Source organism: Micromys minutus, assembly GCF_963924665.1.
Source record: "Micromys minutus genome assembly, chromosome: 30".
Taxonomy (NCBI): Eukaryota; Metazoa; Chordata; class Mammalia; order Rodentia; family Muridae; genus Micromys; species Micromys minutus.
The window spans coordinates 3020804-3039823 of NC_137965.1; the positions used below are offsets into that span (position 1 = coordinate 3020804).

At 44.9% G+C, this 19020-nt stretch overlaps 1 protein-coding gene and 2 pseudogenes across 3 annotated transcripts in view; all 3 read left to right on the forward strand.

Annotated features, from left to right (window-relative positions):
• ARFGEF3 (ARFGEF family member 3) overlaps positions 1–19020 on the forward strand; it is a gene marked incomplete at both ends in the record, with an annotated part of 132042 nt that overhangs the window by 63702 nt on the left and 49320 nt on the right. Inside the window, 7 exons of the mRNA XM_080941712.1 lie at positions 1002–1124; positions 4869–4911; positions 5535–5613; positions 10437–10541; positions 11305–11638; positions 16760–16872; positions 17608–18506. Of these exons, the coding sequence (XP_080797838.1) occupies positions 1002–1124; positions 4869–4911; positions 5535–5613; positions 10437–10541; positions 11305–11638; positions 16760–16872; positions 17608–18506 (1696 nt within the window). The remainder of the gene's footprint in view (positions 1–1001; positions 1125–4868; positions 4912–5534; positions 5614–10436; positions 10542–11304; positions 11639–16759; positions 16873–17607; positions 18507–19020) is intronic.
• Positions 3985–4403, forward strand: LOC308439762 (small ribosomal subunit protein uS19-like; annotated as a pseudogene). Its single transcript has one exon. The product of its transcript is annotated as a small ribosomal subunit protein uS19-like (transcript).
• LOC308439763 (protein AMN1 homolog) lies at positions 12206–12908 on the forward strand (annotated as a pseudogene). Its single transcript has 2 exons — positions 12206–12243; positions 12310–12908. The product of its transcript is annotated as a protein AMN1 homolog (transcript).

A 19020-nucleotide genomic window follows, 5' to 3' on the forward strand; every position in this document is an offset into this window, starting at 1 on the left:
GGAATTTGGAATTTTTCCATAACTAGCTACCCACGAGCCTTTTTAGATTCAACTAGACATTCAGACAGATCTCAGAGTGTCCCTCAGTGGGACACCAGGCGGAAAACAAGCAGGATAGGAACACATCCTCACTCACATATCCCTCAGCAGTCCAGGTGCCTCTCTGGTTCTCAGTGAGCAGTGTGGCACAGAAGCTGAGTGTCACCTCCTAAGTACAGGGTCACCCTTGCTTTGGAGCTCCACAGCACCAGTAGAGGCCACTCTCTAGGAAAGAGCTCTGTGAGCAGAGCTTGCACCCCACCTGATATTCTGAGTTGAATCACAGATCCCCAAGGCAGGTTCTCACTTTTTCAACCTTCATCATTGTTCAGAGAACACAGCAACAGTTAGCATGCATTCAAACTCATTATAGCCCAGAAAAGAGACTCCTCGTGCTATTCTAAAACAAACGGACCTTTCTCCAGCCACCTGAGTTTCTCTTAGAATTATTGGTTTCACAAAACCCCCACAGATGTATATTTCCTTGTGAAACTCAGAAATGTGAGATTGTTGAGGGTATTAACGATCTGGGAAAGATTTCTGCCAATGTTTAAAAACAAATTTTCAGAGGTTTTAAACATGGTATTTTTTTTTATTCATAAATAGCTCAAAGTCTAGCTGGCTTTCCATTTGGAGGCAGAAGCAGGATGACCCTGAGTTCAAGGCCAGTCTCAGTTATAAGAAAGCAAGAGCTTGTTTATCACTGGGAGGGGAGCCTCTTGGTCCTGTGAAGGATCCAGGGTAGGGGAATGCTAGGGCAGTGAGGCAGGAGTGGGTGGCTCACAGTCTTAGAGGTCGGGGGATGGGGGAGGAGATGGGGGGTTGTGGAGGGATCTGGGAAGGGCAATAACATTTGAAACAGTAAATAAAATAACCAATTAAAAAACACATGAAAATGCTGGTGCCCTCTCTGTGGTAAGTGGATGTGTAGAGTGAGCACTGCTCTCTGCTCTCCTTCCCAGGTGTGCATTGAGACGTACACATGCAGCTGTCACCAGCGCAGCATCAACACTGCCGTGCGGGCGACTCTCAGCCAGATGTTGGGTGACCTGACTTTACAGTTACGGCAGAGACAGGAGAACACGGTGAGTCCATTGTGCGCATGTCTGACACGGGTCGGCTGTAACCTCAGGTCCCTGCACACCATCGCTCCCAGGCCCGCGGCCCCTCCTACCATGGCTACTTCCCACGCAAACGCTGGCAACGCCTTTTGTTAGAACGTTCATTTATATGAATTCAAATATATAGAAATCTGCTTATTTCACCCCAACGTATGGAGCACCCTTATGGTTTTTGTGATAAAATTCTGATCACTGTTTTAAAGTTTTACTTTTCTTTCTTAAAATCAGTTTTTGAAACCTTCTGCACTGAGTGTTTTTGTTAAAAATATTATGTAGGGGACCAGAGAAATGGTTCACGATGGTTGCTCTTCTAGACGACCTGGCTTTAATTTCCAGCACCCACGTGGCAGCTCATAGCTGTCTGCAACTCCAGTGTCTGATGACCCAATGACTTCTTCTGGCTTCTCAAGTACCAGGCACGTATTTGCCGAGCAAATGCACGTGCAGGCAAAAGACCATATTCATAAAATAATTTTAAGATTTAAAAACACATTACGGTGTTGAACTTGTAAAGTGAAGAAAACCAAGCAACAGTTTACAGCATGCTCGGAGTCTGGATATGAGTCCCTGTGTTAGCTATAGTGAGAGAAGGGTGCCCCTGCCCCCGCCCCCCCGCCCCACCCCTGTCCCCGCCCCCCGCCCCACCCCTGTCCCCGCCCCCCGCCCCACCCCTGTCCCCGCCCCCGCCCCAGCCCACCACCCCCCCGGGGGGGCCTGCAAGGGAAAGATGAGTGTCTTCTGACCTCAAAGCCCAGTAGAGTGCTTCGCTCATCCGGCGCACACTGTCTACCATGAGCCTCCAGGGAACCGAAATGCAACTTTTTGCATGTTTTCTCCCAGAAGTATGAGTAAGAGAGGAGTCTTCAAAAAAAGTAGTGTTTTGCTTTGACTTTAAAATCGCCTCTATAATAATAACTCATTAAAATCCCCATCAAAGTTCAACAAGGATCTCTGAGGTGATGCTCGTTTTTTGGGGTTTTTTGGGGGGATAGGACATCTCAGTCGGAGCTGGAACTAATGCACATGTTAATTTTGCAGAGATGGGGCTCCAGGCTGTTTAAATTTTCCTCATTTTTTACTTCAGTGGTTTTCTAGTGTTTGAGAAAACCATGAACTTGAAGGGAGTCTTACAGATCATCAAGACAAATGAAAAAAAAATAATAAATTGAACTGTAAAGTTAATGAGCCCCATGAAGGAAACAAAGTTAAGCCCTGAGCTCCGACTCCCAGACAGCCTTCTCTGTCTCATGGGCCTTGGAAGCCAGCGCAGGCAAGCAGCAATGATTTAGAAAAACAATTCTTTCTTTTTGTATTTGCTGTACCCAAAGCCCAAGTTTCGGCTGGAAACTGTTGATCAGAAACATCACGGTTACTTTAGCCAGCCCCTTGTTGAAAACAATCTCATCTGTACTACGATTTTGGATGTGATGAGTATAGAAATGTTAACTCAAAAGAATCTACAGAAAGAAAACACATTAGAAGAAAAGAAGTAATTTAAGTTGTTAAAAATTCTAAAACGATGTCCTATTTCATCCTTGCTAACTAGTGACAACAGTTGAATACTCTAATATTAATAATACCTAATCATTAAATAAGACATTTAAACGCAGCATTTCAAACTCCCATTTATGTTCATTTAAACCTTAATTCTGGAATTGTAAGTGGAGGGCAGTCGTGATAACATTTTGGACAAGGATCTTCTGTCTCTGTAATAGACAGTGCTGTATAACCCTACCAGTACAGTAACTCATTTGGGGTTTTGTGCATTTATGTCTCACGTCGACGGAAATCATGTAGCAGTGACATTCTCAGTACGTCCCTGCGTTAAATGGTGTCAACTCCTGTGCCTCAGCCATCTAGTGCTGAGGCTGTCAGTGAAAGGGTGGCAGGGACGGCTGAGGAGGTCTGGTTGTACACTGCAGAGGTTGTCTGTCTCCAATCTGAGTTGTGTATGACCCGTCAAGCTGCTGGTCTTGCTCATCACTGACTGTCTAGACTCACCCCGGTCCAACTCGAGGTTTGAAATCAAGTGGAAAATTGCTGATCTCTGTGACTTTTCGTTCCTCAGAGGTATTTCTTTAGGGATGGATTGACTAGCCGAGAAAAAAATGGCAGTCTCGGGGCGGTAACATTTGAAGTATCTGTGGCGTCTTATAGAGGGACCTGTCAGTTTTTCCACCTAAAAAATTAGACTTTTTTTTTCCAAAATCGATTAAAGTAGAACATCTTATCAAAATGATGAGCCCTGCTCTAAGGAGGTTGTGTGGTCTCCTGGAGGGTGCTCAGGATGAACTGGGAAGAATGTATATACCCATCGCTGGGAAGACTTCCTCGGAAAACAGCGTCTGCATAATGTCTGCAGCCTCTACCCCTTCCCCACACAAATCCCAGTTCTGAGTTGGTACTCTTGCAAACACTGAATTTTCATCTCACTTTCTACTGAACTAGCTAAATGACCAAACCCATTGCTGAACCGCAAGCTGCCGAGTTTGCCACGTATAAGTATTTGGTGGCTAGGCTTTATGCCTAGCTACATGCCTCTAGCTTTCAGTGTAATTGGGACACCTTCTCTTAGCAGTAGTTAGTTTTGGAGACACTGATTTAAAATCTTACGTGATCTGTTGTGTGCGTCCGCAGCTGTGTTGGTCGGGCTCCGAATCTGCAAATTTTGAATACAGAAGAGTGGACAGTATGCACCTGTAGTGAGTCTTTAAAGGGCGGCACTGTGGGGTAGCTAGTTGGCACGACAGGGCCCCCGGTCTGTAGTTCCTGAATTATGCCTGCCATGAAAACATGAGCCGTTCTTTTCCGAGCCGTCGACAGGATGGCTGAAGTGGAGCAGAAGAAAAAGCAGACCTTCGGCAAGTTCGCCTACCGTGGCGTGGACCTCCACCAGCAGCTGCTGGACGCGTCTGAACCGTGGCTGCGGCTGAAGCAGAAACACGCTTGCTAAAGGCCACAAAGGAGGCAGCGCCCATGGAGAAACCCGCGGCGGTAAAGACCCACCTGAGGGACATGATCATCTGCCTGAGATGCTCGGCAGCGTGGTGGGTGTGTACACCAGCAAGACCTTCAACCAGGTGGCCATCAAACCAGAGATGATCGGCCTCTGCCTGGGCAAGTTCTCCATCACCTACAAGCCCGCGAAGCGCCACCCACTCCTCCCGATTCATCCCTCTCAAGCAGCGGAGGCCAATACTCATTGTTGGGGGTGGGGGGACAAAATCACGTGAGCCATCGTAAGTGAAAGCCTCTTTCACTCCCCGCTTTCCAGGTGCTAGTTCTGCTCCAAGTAAATATGCTCTCCCATTAAACTGCAAGGCAGTGCTTCCAGCATTGTTCATCTTTGAACCTGTACTTCAAAATCCAGCAAGGATGATGCTTTTTACAACAGAGCCTGTTAGGGCCAGACACGGTGTACCCTGTCACCTCGAAATGAACTGTTGTCTAGGTCTTCAAATACACACTGCCTCGAGTTATAGCCCAGCAATGAAAGTGTTAAAACTCTTAAATCGTTTATTTTGGAGATGGACACACTCATAACCTTTCCCCTCAAGGTCACAGGCAAGGAAATGCTTCTAGCCTGCTTGGGTAAGACATCTGAACCAGAGTGCTCAAAATGGCACTTTGTTTTCTAACTTTACCTTGTCTAAGAGTCGGGAATTTTCTTACCCAAATCTAATTATTTCTGTGTGTCTTCCTCACTAGATAATTGAAAACCCGGATGCCCCGCAGGAGTTCAGGAGTCAAGGTATGGGGGTTAGATTTTCCTAGGCCTTTTTAAATGGGTGGGGTATAAGATCACCTACTTTGTGCATGGAACTGAAGGTTTAAAGATGGTCCAAGTTTTGTTTGGCTTTGCCTTGCTTAGTATTATCTAACCAGCTGCCATCTTCCTTCTGTTCCAACACCTACCTATGCCAACTGTGCGGGTGAATTAGCATATGACATCCCTCCCATGTGGAGACTTTTGGTTCTCCTCCTTCCCTCCTCCTCTCTTCTTTAATTGCTAAAATGAGAATCGAGGAGAGGGCTATAGAAACCTGAGTGGCATGTTACGTATTGTTCTAGAATTATGTGGTCTTTTTTTTTTTTAAGTTTACCATACAGCTTTGCATTAACTGTGGAAAAACTTTACTCCTAATGAAAAACAATCTTATATATTTCTTCCTGGGCTGTGTTTTGTATGTTTCACATTAAAAGGGGGTAGCTCTGTTCTTTCCTTTTCCGCCCTAAGATTGTTCTGAGATCCTAAAAGATACCTCACATCTAAAAATCATCAAAATGCATCTAGAGCACAGGATGGGAAGGGTATTGAGGGAAAGCACAATGTCCCACCAGTGTCTAATACTTGGCACCTTCTCTATTTTGAAGGCTTAACGGTAGAGGCCCTCTGTGATGACGTTGTCTCTGTCCTCGCTGTGCTGTGTGAGAAGCTACAGGCCTCCATAAAGTAAGTCCCCTTCTATCCTGGCTGGTATCCAACAATGGCTCAGTTTGAAACATCTTTTATCTACAGCATCATTGAAGCTATATCGGATCTACCTGGACAGTAGTTCTTTCCACCTGTTGTAAATGTCACTTGTATTTCCTCAGATGAAGGGATGAGATGAGAAATAAACCAAGAGTGGTTTGTTCTCTGTTCTAACCATCCCTAGGTCGAGCTTGGAGACTTCCAGCCTCTGCACAATCTAATCTTCCAGACAACCTATTCAGCCTGGTTCTCTTTCAGCTTTTGACTGCATTGCTCTGCTTGGCCTCATGCTAACGTTGGCAATGGGCTCTAATCTTCCTGCTCCTTCTCCTTCTGTCTTTACCTGTGTCTAGCTTGTTCTCTCAGTGGTCTGTCTCTGAAAAACTGCCATTAGTACACACCACACACCACACTACCACCTCTCCACTGCTCTTAAGTAGCTTCTCTTCTCCTGCTATGAGCAAATCTCATCACTGACTCCTTCTGTCAAATCTTTCTCTGATTTGTCTCTTTGTCTGCCCCTCAGTTATATCGACGTCACTTTTAAGCATGGCCGTTTCCTTCTACAGACTAAACTCGCCTTCATTGTTAGGGATTAGGGGCACATACTAAGGACATGTCTGTATTCCTGCTGATCATGCTGTAATCCAGGGCCTGTCTGCATTCTTCAGATGTGGTCTCTTGCCAGGCTAGCGCTGTGCTTCATAGTTTTGATAAGTCGTGCGTTATCTTGGGCTTTTGATGAAATTCCCCTGGTCGTAGTTTGTTTGCTTGTGGACTCTGCCAATAATCCCACTGCCCCAGGTGAAGGAGATGGAGCTGAAGAAGGTGCCAAATGCTTAGAGTAGCTCTTCCTTCTTAGGAAGTGCTCATGTTTGTGCGGTCTCTTAGGACATGACTTCCTTAATTTCTTTTTTTTTTTTATTAGCTACACCAGACATTTCCTCTGTCTTTTCAGTGGCTCTTTTTTTTCTATGAAATTACAACGGGCAGTATTTCTCCGTACAATCATTTCCAGAACAGGACCAGGTACCTCCCAGGGTTCAGACTCAGTAAGGACATGTGCTGTGATATACTCAGTCTCTGGAGGATTCTGAAAATGTGTTGAGGTATTCAGCATAATTCACAGGCCTTGGAGATATACTATTATTAGCGTTCTATATTAGACAAGCTGAGTTACATGGTCCCTCTTCGGCTTACGAGTTTTTCAGAGAATAATTGTGCTCAGAGTGGTATGTGATTCATTCTTAGTCTGTCATCTGTCACTCAACAGTCTCCCTCTCTAAAGAATGTCAGACAGGAGTCTGTACCAAAGAAGGCATGGAGACAATACGGCCAGCCAGAGTGGCCATGTCAGGCTTCTAATTCTCTCATATGAGCATTCGTTTCCTTCTCTTATTTTCTAATTAGATCCAAACCTGAACTGAAAGGCGGCAGACATTTGGAGAGAGAGAAAAAAAATTAAACCCCATACTGAGAATTAGAGAACCTGAAAATACTGCTGATTATCTTCCCGGGGGTACCCTCCCTGGGCGGCTGCCGAGGATCGCTGAGAATCGCTGTGCTTGTGTTGTGTAACTGGGGAGGGCTCAGCAATGAGGCAACCAGCAGATAACCTGCCAACTATATAACGCTCTGACAAATGACCTTCAAGACGAGCCATTCTCAGCCCTACCGAGTAGGCAGCGTACCTCCCACCCCTGTATCTTGGAAAACGTAGCTAGGTCCTAGGCTCCTTCCTACTTAGTGCATCCAAGCGTCTGCTTGTTTGCACGGACAGGCTTGCACACTGCGCACATGTTCTGGGGTCTCTAAGTAAGGAACATGTGGGGAAGGTTCTTCGATTTCCAGTGGCTCCATTTAATAGCAAGGCTGTAAGTCCCCAATTTCCAGACTGCTTCGGCTCACATTTAAGCTGTCACATCATCTCCAAGGAGAGCCCTGGACAGTTTACTTGGCAATACATTCCTGTCAATGATGCTGACACCTGGGGCCTACGGTGTCCCAGCAGGCTTTGCAACTATTCACTGTAACCCCGGTTCCTTAATATCTCCATCCTCTACTATCTCTGATGACTTCAGAAACTGAGAATCTTTATTTTCTGTGCTTACTTTAGTTGTGTGATGCTGGACTTCCAGCTTGCAGAAGAGATGCTTTTGCAATGGGACACTAGATCTTCTGTTAAATGAGCCCAGTTCATAGAGCGATTAACCTGAGCCCCAGTGAAGACGATCCTTCCAGCATTGTCTTCTCAATGAAACTTGTAATCTACAGTGTGGTTCTTCTGTCCAGCCCTCTCCCGTCTGCCCAAGCAAGACCTTTGCCTGGACAAACAGCAAAGTCTATGGGGCCCACGCTCATCTGGCATCTGGACTTCATGTCGCCCAGACCAGCCCTGAATCGTTTTTACAGCTGAAAATGTACTTGAACCCCAGATCTTCCTGCCTCTGCTCCCCAAATTCTGGAATTGCAGACACACTGTGCTTGGCTCCCAGCTTCACTCTTTTGCAGACACGATCCTCACATCCTCTGCTTCTCCCCAAACCTTCCAGTCGAACCTTCTCCCTCCTCTGTCCTCACTTGTCCACACCCTCTCCACAGCTCCATGGCCTTTGGGAAGGGACATGTCTCTTATGCTGTATCATAGACACTTACATCCAGTGATGCATTTACAGCATTTGAAATAAGCCCTTGCTCCCATCTCTTCCCACGATGAAGGCTGTGCAAAGGCTTGAAATATAAAGTTTTTACTTGGCCAACAAAGAGTTAATGTTTCCTGCCCTTCTTAATCTCCTGATCAAATAGTAATCACCTTCCTTTTGCCAAATGGTAATGATTTCTGTGCCAACTCATTCTTTATACCCCTCTCTTCCATCCTCAGAGAGTGCATACAAATACAATCAGTACTCCCTTTTTCAATGTCTTGATATTAATCACGTAGTATGAGGGAGAAAGATATTTTAGTCTATGGGTTGGTGAACTTTTATGTAAAATTTCCTGAATATATATATATGTATGTATGTATATAGGCTTTATAAGCCCTTTAAAACTTAATCACAGCTTTAAATTCAGAGTTTGGCTTCAGAGCTCTAGTTTGCCAGCCAGTTTCACAGTGTGACATTGGTTTGAAGTATTATCATAGAGCTGTCTCCAATCTTCATCTCAGCCTGTCTTGTCCTTGTCACTTTGGCAGGAGTGTGGACTTGGAGCCTCCAGGGCTCATTTTCCCTCTTTCTAGCTTTTGCATTCTAGTAATTTACTTCCACAGCCTGGCTTCCCCTCCCTGCCTCCTGTGTTGAGGGAGTTGTTTAACTGAGGAGAACAATAAACCTATTTTCTGGCCTTTATTTTAAGTTAGGAAAAACCAGCAGCAACTGACTACTGTTTTATTGGTAGATATCTCCTTTTATGTGTAACCTATTCCATAAGAGATTCTTGCATTATTTCTCTTTAGAATATGTGTACTTCAAGCACATATGTCTTTGGAAGTTAACTTTTCTCTGTTCTCATGAGTCTTGTCACAAACTGTCGGTGACACTGAGGGGAAACAGGAATTTTATAGAGTTTCCTATAGAGTCGTCTATTTTCTTATTAGGTTATCAAGACAGCCCATAATGAAAACACACACACACACACACACACACACACACACACACACGCGGACGGAGAAATGGTTCCACAGTAAAAAGCTCTGACTGCTCATCCAGAGGACCCTGGTTTGATTCCCAGCACCTACCTGGTGACTAACAAATGTCTGTAACACAGTGTCCACTTAGAGGGGATCCGATACTGTCCTCTAGCTTCTAAGGCACAGAGAATACACGTGATACACAGACATATGTGCAAACAGAATATTCATACACATAAATTAAAAATTTTAAAACATGTCTCCTCAATAATAAACGTGAATCAGTAAGTATTAGCTAATGAGATGATGCGGTGAGCCAAAGGTGTTTTAAAGTCTTTACTTAGCCTGTGTGGGGCCCTGGATTTAAGCCCCAGTACAAAGAAAAAAAATGGTGCAGGGAGAGATAGAAAAGGAAAATATATAAATGGCTTCTTAGTTAAGCCGCCTTGATAAATAGCATTTCTGGCATATGTGGAATTTGGACAGCTTGTCTCCATCTGTCCACATCTGTCACTGTAAGACAGTGTAGTGTTCTGACACAGGATGTGGGTAGGATTACATGTGTATGAAGTGCATTTTTAATAGTCCCTTCTGTTTCACACGCAGTTGTCTTAGAGATAGGCAGAAATATTTCTCTAAAGTAAAGTTTATTAGTTCCCTCCCAATCAGTCTAAATCTACCACTTTGTTAGGGCTGCCATAACAGGATGCCAAAGGCTGAGTGCCTTGAACAGGGGAGCTGTTACCTTCTAACTGCTCTGGAGACTGACATGTTCAAGGTCAGGGTGGTTCTTCCTCCACCCCTACTTCCCCACTTGCTTAGCGGAGACCCTTCTCCCTATGTCTCTTCATACAGTCTTTTCTCTATGTATACTTTGGTGTCTACAGTTCCTCCTGAGAATTATTATGTTATATTGGATTAAGGCCCACACTAATACAGACACTAACTTTGCTCCAGGGAAGCACCTGCTCAGCTGCTGGGGCTTAGGATTTTATCCTAAAGGACAAAGCTCTACCTGCAACAGTAACCACTCTGCTGGGGGTTAGGATTTTATCCTAAAGGACAAAGCTCTACCTGCAACAGTAACCGCTTGTAACCGCTCGCATTTCTCCAGGTTCTGCCCTGATGCTGCCTCTCTCATTCTGTCTTGTGTTTTGCCTTTGTGCTTCTCCAGTGACCGTCAGCAGCTGCAGCTTCTGTACCTGGAATGCATCCTCTCTGTGCTCAGCAGCTCCTCCTCCTCCATGTACCTGCACAGGGGCTTCACCGACCTCATCTGGTGAGCATGAACTCCTAATGTCCCCACAGTCAGCTCAGGACCCCTGTGGTGGTGTCTCAGCCCCAGTCTATAGCCCCTGTGAACTACCGATGGTTTCATTCACGCACGTGTGCCCTCCAGGTAGGAGAATTGCTTTGTCTGCGTACATCAGTCCAAATTCTATAGAGGCACTAATGGTTATTATAGCAAATATGTCTCCAGCCGTCTTCTTATAACATTTGCTTCAATGGAATCATCAGCAACCAGAACCAAGTGACTCTGGCTTCTCGGTTTGTCCTAAAGCATATAAACATATCAGGAATGTATGTGGGGCAAGAAATTCTAACCCTGAACTACTGGTCTCTCTCTCCACAAGGGAGTTAAGCACCTAGTCATGTCCAGAGAGTCCAGGAGGTGGTAGGCCCAGCAGGCAGCCAGGTGGGAAGCCATAGATCCCTAAGGACATGTTTTAGCATTTTGCGACCTATTTGTTCAAACACACACACACACACACACACACATACACACACACACACACACACACACACACACACACACATGGGAAATGGTCCTTGAATGCTTCTCTGGATGCTTTATTTAGTTAATATTAAAGCAAGAAATGAGGAAGACTAGGTATACTGGGCGTACCATGGTCAAACTAAGGAACAGTAGGGATACCTACTCTTCCTGGATATTTCTGTGACGTCCATTGGCCTTCCTGGCAACATCACTTTTTATCGCTTGGCTACTAGTGAGGTTTATTTTCCTCCCTGCCTCTTTTCAGGAAAAGCCTGTGCCCTGCTCTCATCGTGATCCTGGGAAACCCAATTCACGACAAAACAATCACCTCTGCTCACAGCACCAGCACCAGTGCCAGCATGGAGTCGGACTCTGCCTCTCTCGGGGTGTCCGACCACGGCCGAGGCTCCGGCTGCTCCTGCACCGCACCTACCCTCAGCGGGCCCGTGGCCCGCACCATCTATTACCTTGCAGCTGAGCTTGTCCGCTTAGTGGGGTCAGTGGACTCCATGAAGCCGGTGCTCCAGTCCCTCTATCACAGAGTGCTGCTGTATCCCCCAGCCCAGCACCGAGTGGAGGCTATCAAGATCATGAAGGAGGTAGGGCGGGGTGAAACAGTGTCTGGTTCTGCCTGCAGGAATCTCTCTGTCCCACAGGCAGAAGCACCAGTCGCTGGGACATCATTTGTTATTTGTCAATTGTACTGCGTCCAGTAACAAACAACTTTGAAGTCTGTTAAAGGTAGTCATTTATTTTGGGAGTTGTAGTTTAAAAAAAAGTTAAACATCCGCTGGTGATCACAAGGAGTCAACTTCAGGAACTAGGAGTCCTCCCCAGCCCGCCCTCAGTGTCTGCCCCAGCTCCCAGTCCCTTCCCTCACCTACTTCAAGGCCCCGCCCGCTGGATCCTTGGCCTTGGCCCAGCTTTGTGCCTGGTCACTGGCGGCTCCCTCTGATGAATGGGCTCCGGTGGGCGCTGATTATCAAGGCAGAACAAAAGAAACCAGGAGCAGGGCTGGACACACAAGCTTCCGCTAATACCTGCACCACCTTCCGAGGCAGGAGAGCGTTCTAAAATTCGGGTAACAGCAGGGCAGGCAGTTCACACCTGTAGTCCCAGTCATCTGGAAACTGAAACAGCACTGCCACAAATTCGAGGCTAACGGGATGTCTTTGATGCCTAATAATCAGTATTTCCAGAATATGTCAGATTATTAAATATTTGCCTCCCAACTTTAAAGGTAGACCTATTAAAATAATGAGCATGCAAGGTTGGATATAAATGAGGTGTTACATCCCGAAGTCCAAAGACTAGATCTGAGGAGCCGTGATGGCCCGGGTGTGGCTCTCCAGCACCTGTGTAAGTGCAGAAAACTGGAGGCCTAAGTCTAAAGTCCCACAGAGAACACAGAAATAGCATAACTCCAGAAGGAACAAAAGCTGTGGCTTCGTCCTGCTCAGACCTTCGAGAAATTTCTTGGAAAGGATGTTGTAGTTCTGCCGATGAAGGAACACTTGCTCTTGCACTCAGCTGTCAGCTGCCCAAGCACTGCTGATGTGCATAAGGGGAAACTGCCCATTTTTGCAGTGTGTTGACTTCTCAACTGTTCAGGCACCTGACAGTGGTGTGGTTGCACTTGTTAGTGGACCATGTTCCAAACAGTTAAAGGAGATTTACATGGGATGCTGTGTAAATCTGATTGATAAGGCTGCAGAAGCTTTCCTGACTGCTTGTTCTCAGATACGTCACATCTTCTCCGTGGCTGTCCCCACCCCCCCAACCCCATAACAGATCGTTCAGGAGAAAGAAGTCTTGGAGCAATTAATAGGATCAAGAAAACTAAAGCGAGTGACTTGGTCCGTTTATTGATCTTTACTGAGACTGATGTGAGGACCTTGCCCAGGATATATATGCTATCAATACTTTTTGTTAACTTAATTTAACACCAATTTATTATTTTATTGTCTTAGTTAAACTGTGACTCTCGGAGAATCTGTGCAGTCTTAATGTAAATGTCTGTGCTTTAAAGTTAACAAGACTCAGCATTTTAACACTTCTATTATCGCATATTTGTTTGAGCCGATTTTTTTAGTGGTGATTCTGACGTGAATTCTACTTGACGGAGAGAGGCTGGGTTTGTCTCTTTAATAGCAAAAGTTTCAAACGGCTTATTGTAGGGTTAGATTCTTCAAAACCTACTTAATAAGGGTTCTTAAATGTTCCAACTTCCTCTCTAACCTACCACCCATGAGAGGAAGTGGAAAAGAAAGGTTAATTAAAAACTGTTCAGAAATAAAAAAAAAAAAAAAAGGCATTCACTGGCTCCGTACTCCTGTAACTAGCTATGTGTTTGTTAAAATTCCGCTAGACATACACCCTCGAGTCCGCACTGCTGTCGCGGGTTCTTTTGTCTGAAGATAGACATGTTTTGTCCCCTTGGTAAAATCAGGTTTCAGAATGACTTGCCAGGTACTTGTCAGGGTCAACCCACGGCCACAGGTCAGCTTCTGAAGGTGGTAAGCCACAGAGCCACAGCTGTGTGTAACAGGTCCCACTTATTTCCAGATGAGGATGACCCCTTTGTCATATTATCAGTCAAGACCGAAGAGCACATAATCAAAATTTAATTGCTTCTTGGTGATGATTTTATGAGATCTGATTATGCATTTCTAGAAATTGAGTAATCCAGATTTCACTGCTGGCCAAGAAAATACGGTACACATACGAAGCCACTCATTCTATCTTTCCTACTCAACTCCAGGCATGCCATGTTCGTATACCTTTAACAGGTTGTGTAACAACTTTATTGTTACCAATAAGGAATATGGCTTCTTTTCCCTCATGTGAAGGAAATCTCAGATCCTATCACTTGGTTGGTGAGGACTGTGTGGCTTCGAAGGGAAGAATAATCTGCTGTCATCTAAGCAACAGGGCCTTGCCACCAGCACCCCCTCAGACAGACCGCTCTCCTCGGTCAGTAGAACCTCAGAATAGAAGATAGAAATAGAGGAAAGGGTTGGCCAAGCAGGCTTAGTTCTTTGAACTCCATCCTTACCCTTCCTTCAGCAAGTGATACTTTGCTACATTGTGCTGATTCCTTCACAGTAGGATGTGGGAAAGCTCATTGTTTCCTCCCATATATTTTGTACCGGTTACTTTTGTGTATTTTCCTTCAGGCATTTAACCCAAGGTGCTTCCCAAGGGCAGTGTGCAGAGGCAACACTGGAATTCCATGCCTTCTTCTGAGAAGTGTGTGCAGTGCTGCCCTGGGGAGCCAAGCAGATGAATGAATTCCAGCCAGGTCGTTCTAGAAAATAGTGCCTCTGCTTTATAAGGCAAAACTGTCAATTTGGAGGAGGCGGTTATCTAGACATCAAAGGCTCAGGGGTTTTGCACACACACACACACACACACACCTACTGTACCCAGAATGCTGCTTGCCTTTCTGTTTATTATTTCCCTGTACATCTGTGCCACATGTAATGTATGCCTATTTGTCAAAGACATATAGGACATCGTGTTTCCTACCATATTATCTGGTTCTACCTCTTGCCCAATAATAAGTATGAAAAAATGAAGTTCTTTCCTTTGGTCTACCCTGTGGATGCACGTTAGATGCTTATAATGGTCAGACCTAGAACACCAAATCTCAGGTGCTCTACCTTTCATGCCTGTCTTAAGATGAAAATTTTAAAAGCTAGAGATACGCTTCAGCGGTACAGTACTTGATTAGTAAACACAAGTCCCTAGCACTAGGGGTTGGGAGGTGTCTACAGTCTGGGACTGTAGCTCAGTGGTAGAGCCTTTGCCTAGCACACACAAGGCTCTGAGGTTTGGTGCCCAGTACCACACGAAGATAAAAAGGTATTATCTTTTTTTTTTTTTGAGTGTTTATTGGGGGTTCTTTCAGAAGACCTTTGTCCCCTTCCACTTTAGAGTCTTAAGTACTTAATGAATACAAAATAAATTTAGATATTCAAGTACATTATTCAAGTATAATTAGAGGATAAGGTGGGCTTCCAAGAGAAACTGAGGTTTTGGAGTCCTAGCCCTAGGGTTAGTGGTTTAGCTTCGTGTGACAGAACATGCTAAGCATGCATGAGACCCATCCCCAACACCAAGGAAAATAAAATCCCCATCCCTCAGAGATGCATTTACCCCTTTAAAAAGGCAGAAGAAAGAAAAGAGATCCCCTTAGATATAACTATATCTGAATAATAAATAGTTTTGTTCTTACTTGGGCAATACCTCACTTTGAAAATTAAGGGTCATAACAATGGGATTTATGTTCTATACAACTTAGTTCATTAATTTTTAATTTTACCTCTAAATGAAATTTTCTGCAAATATGTATAGCATATGGAAACATAAACCAGTTAGAAATGAACAATTTCTAACAAGAATGCTATATATGAAAAGTTGTGGGAAGGCAGCCCTCGCCCAGCACAAGCTTATTAAAGTTTCAACTTCTGCATCAAAAGTAGAAAACCTAAAATAAGCATCCCAAATTCTGCAACCTCAATAGTTGGAAAAGCAGAGAAGAATAAATTTAAAGTAGCAGAAAGAAGTAAGGGTAAGATCAAAAAGTTGTGTGAGACCTCTTCTTATGTACGTGTAAGGAGTCTAAATATTATTCCCACCACTACAGAAGGAGCTGAAGAGCTAAAGAGCTCTAAGAAAAATCACTGGAAGAACATGTCGACTCGGAGGCTGCTTCACTTACAGTCTTTTAGTAAAGTAGCACCTCCAACATGCAGTGACTACAGCCAGAGAAGATAAAAACTAAATCTAGTAATAGTATGGATGGAAAAACGATTTATCCTATGAGGAAAGGAAACCCTGTCCTTGGAAACAACATGAATGAACTCTATGGAGAAATAAGTTAGGTACAGAAAGTAGTGTCACTTTGTCTCATTTCTGTGTGAACGCCACACGTCCTGAACACACAGGAGCAGATAATAGAATTGCGGTCACTAGGGGACGCGGGAATGGAAGCTGGAGAGAGGCTAACTAACTTAATGTGAAGAAGTTATAGAGAACCATTGTACAGTCCAGTGACTAGAGTTATGACAGTGTATCAGCGTCTCATGATGTTTTGTAGCTAAGTACTTTGTAGCTTTAATTTATTTTATTAAAATGTCCATGTAATATCATTAGTCTAAAAATCTGAAATGCAGAATTCTGTAAGTAGAAAATACCGTGGTATGAAACCCTCATGCACCAAAGTTTGCAAAATACCGTGTAACTTTGCCTTCAGGTTAAAAATGCAAGTTGTGTGGGAAGTGAGTTTGATGTTTAACTTGGATTCTATACTATATTAGTTCCTTCCTGTTCCTGTGTCATTGTGGCTGAGGCAATCTACAGAAGAGAAAGGTTATTTGGTTTATACTTTCGGAGGATAAGAGTCCAGGGTGGCAGGGATTGTGGTGGCAGAGAGAAATCTTGGTGTCGGAGCAGCCAAGAGGTCACACCTCGAGCTGCAGGTAGGGAAGGATAGGGGAACCAGGGTCAGGTGACATACATTCTCCAGCTAGGCCACACCTTTAAATCTACCCAAACAGCCCTGCCATTCAGGGCCAAGAATGAAAATGCCCAAGACTATAGATGATATTGCATTCAGACCACCACAGGCTGCATCCTGAAAATTTTTTTTTGTTTTGTTTTCTTTCTTTTGTGATACTTACTTTTCTGTTATTTTTCTCCTTTTTTTTTTCCTAAAGATACTTGGGAGCCCACAGCGCCTGTATGACTTGGCAGGACCAAGCTCTGTTGAGTCAGAACCAAGGAAAAGATCTATTTCCAAAAGAAAGTCTCACTTGGATCTTCTCAAACTGTATGTTCCGTTTTCCTTTTGGAGTAGTCCAACACTGCTCCTCCGAATGCTTTCCATCTCAGCCCCAGATTCACAAAATTCCAATGAGTCTACATTTTAAAATGTGCACATTTTCTTATTTACCCGAAAGCCACACAAAACGTATCAGTTCATCCTACTAGTAACTTGCCAGATTTCTGTACTGGCTTAAAACTGAGTCAGCATACTGAAACATCTGAAGATTGTCATTGAATGACTAAAGGGAAGAATTCTGGTTTACAGTATGATCTGTAACCAATAGATGTGTAAGATTCTGTTGCAAGTAGCTTCCTTAGAAAAGCGCAGCAATTTGTCTGAACTGGGATACATCTGGTAAGAATATGTTTACACAGACATGTCTTCATGACTCCTCGCGGCAGCAACTGGTTCTACTTGAAGGTCTGAACCTAATACAAAAACAAAATTCTCAGTGCCCATTCTTAAATAAAAGAACACATTTCCTTCTGGAATTTTCACCAGTTCCCAGAAAAGCTAGCCAACCAAGAGGGCATATGGTTTCAAGTAGAGACCTTTATCTGGAGGGTTTTTCCCCCCTAGCCTGAGCATGCTTGAGTCATTTATTGTCTTGATGTTATGCAAGTTAGACTATCTCTTTTGAAGACTGTGGAGTTGGCCAAGCTCATAACTCTTGTATGTTTGAGGCCTTTCTCGATCTTTCATGCCTGGCCTCTGTTTTCTCTCTTGAACACTGTTTAGCATCATGGACGGTATGACAGAAGCATGTGTCAAAGGTGGCATTGAAGCCTGCTACGCCGCTGTGTCCTGTGTCTGCACTCTGCTTGGGGCTCTGGATGAACTCAGCCAGGGGAAGGGCTTGAACGACAACCAAGTACAGCAGCTGCTTCTGCGCCTTGAGGAGCTGAGGGATGGGGCGGAGTCAAGCCGGGACTCCATGGAAATTAACGAGGCTGACTTCCGCTGGCAGCGGAGAGTGCTGTCTTCGGAGCACACGCCGTGGGAGGCAGGCAACGAGAGGAGCCCTGACATCAGCATCAGTGTCACCACGGACACGGGCCAGACTACCTTGGAAGGAGAATTGGGTCAGACGACACCAGAGGACCACAAGAATGGGCTCAAGTCACCAGCCATTCAGGAAGGCAAGGAGACCATGAGCAAAGTATCAGAACCTGAGACCGTAGACCAGCCTGATGTGGTTCAGAGAAGCCACACGGTCCCTTACCCTGACATCACTAACTTCCTGTCTGTAGACAGCAGAACGAGGTCCTACGGATCTAGGTACAGTGAGAGCAACTTCAGCGTAGATGACCAAGACCTGTCGAGGACTGAATTTGATTCCTGTGACCAGTATTCTATAGCAGCTGAGAAGGACTCAGGTAGGTCTGACGTGTCGGACATTGGGTCAGACAACTGTTCGCTGGCTGATGAAGAGCAGACCCCTCGGGACTACATGGGTCATCGGTCCCTGCGAACCGCGGCTCTGTCCCTCAAGCTGCTGAAGAACCAGGAGGCAGACCAGCACAGCGCACGGCTGTTCGTACAGTCTCTTGAGGGCCTCCTTCCCCGGCTCCTGGCCCTGTCCAGTGTGGAAGAGGTGGACTCCGCCCTTCAGAACTTTGCCTCCACGTTCTGCTCAGGTTTGTAGACTTTCTTTTGGGCAGAAACAACTGGCATGTGGAAGGTCAAGAATTTTTTTGAAATGGTGACCCCAGACAAAAGCACACAGGCCTTCTTATAAGGGAACCAGGGGACTCTTCAGAGGGATTAAGTAATCTGAAATTTCATTGGTGGGTGCTAGGGGATCACAGATGGTCATTGGTTTGTATTCCTACGTCATCGGTGTTTAATCATAAGATGAGATAGGGCTGCCCAGCACAGATGGTTTATTCTGAGATAAGAGATTTTCCCATTTTTATGATTATCCCCAGGCTGTTCTTTGAGGGGGGGTTATGATCTTGGAGCTGGTGTCTTATGGCCTAGTTTCTGGGACATGTGGTCTGTTTCCTGGAGCTGGTGCCTAATGACCTTTTTAAAAAAAGTCAGTCCTGGATCTTAAATGGAGACAAATGGGGTTTATGTTGTCCTTTCAGCAGGATATTTGTATGTGAGCCCTTTGAAAAGGTCACACAGTCCATAATGGGTCGCAACCAA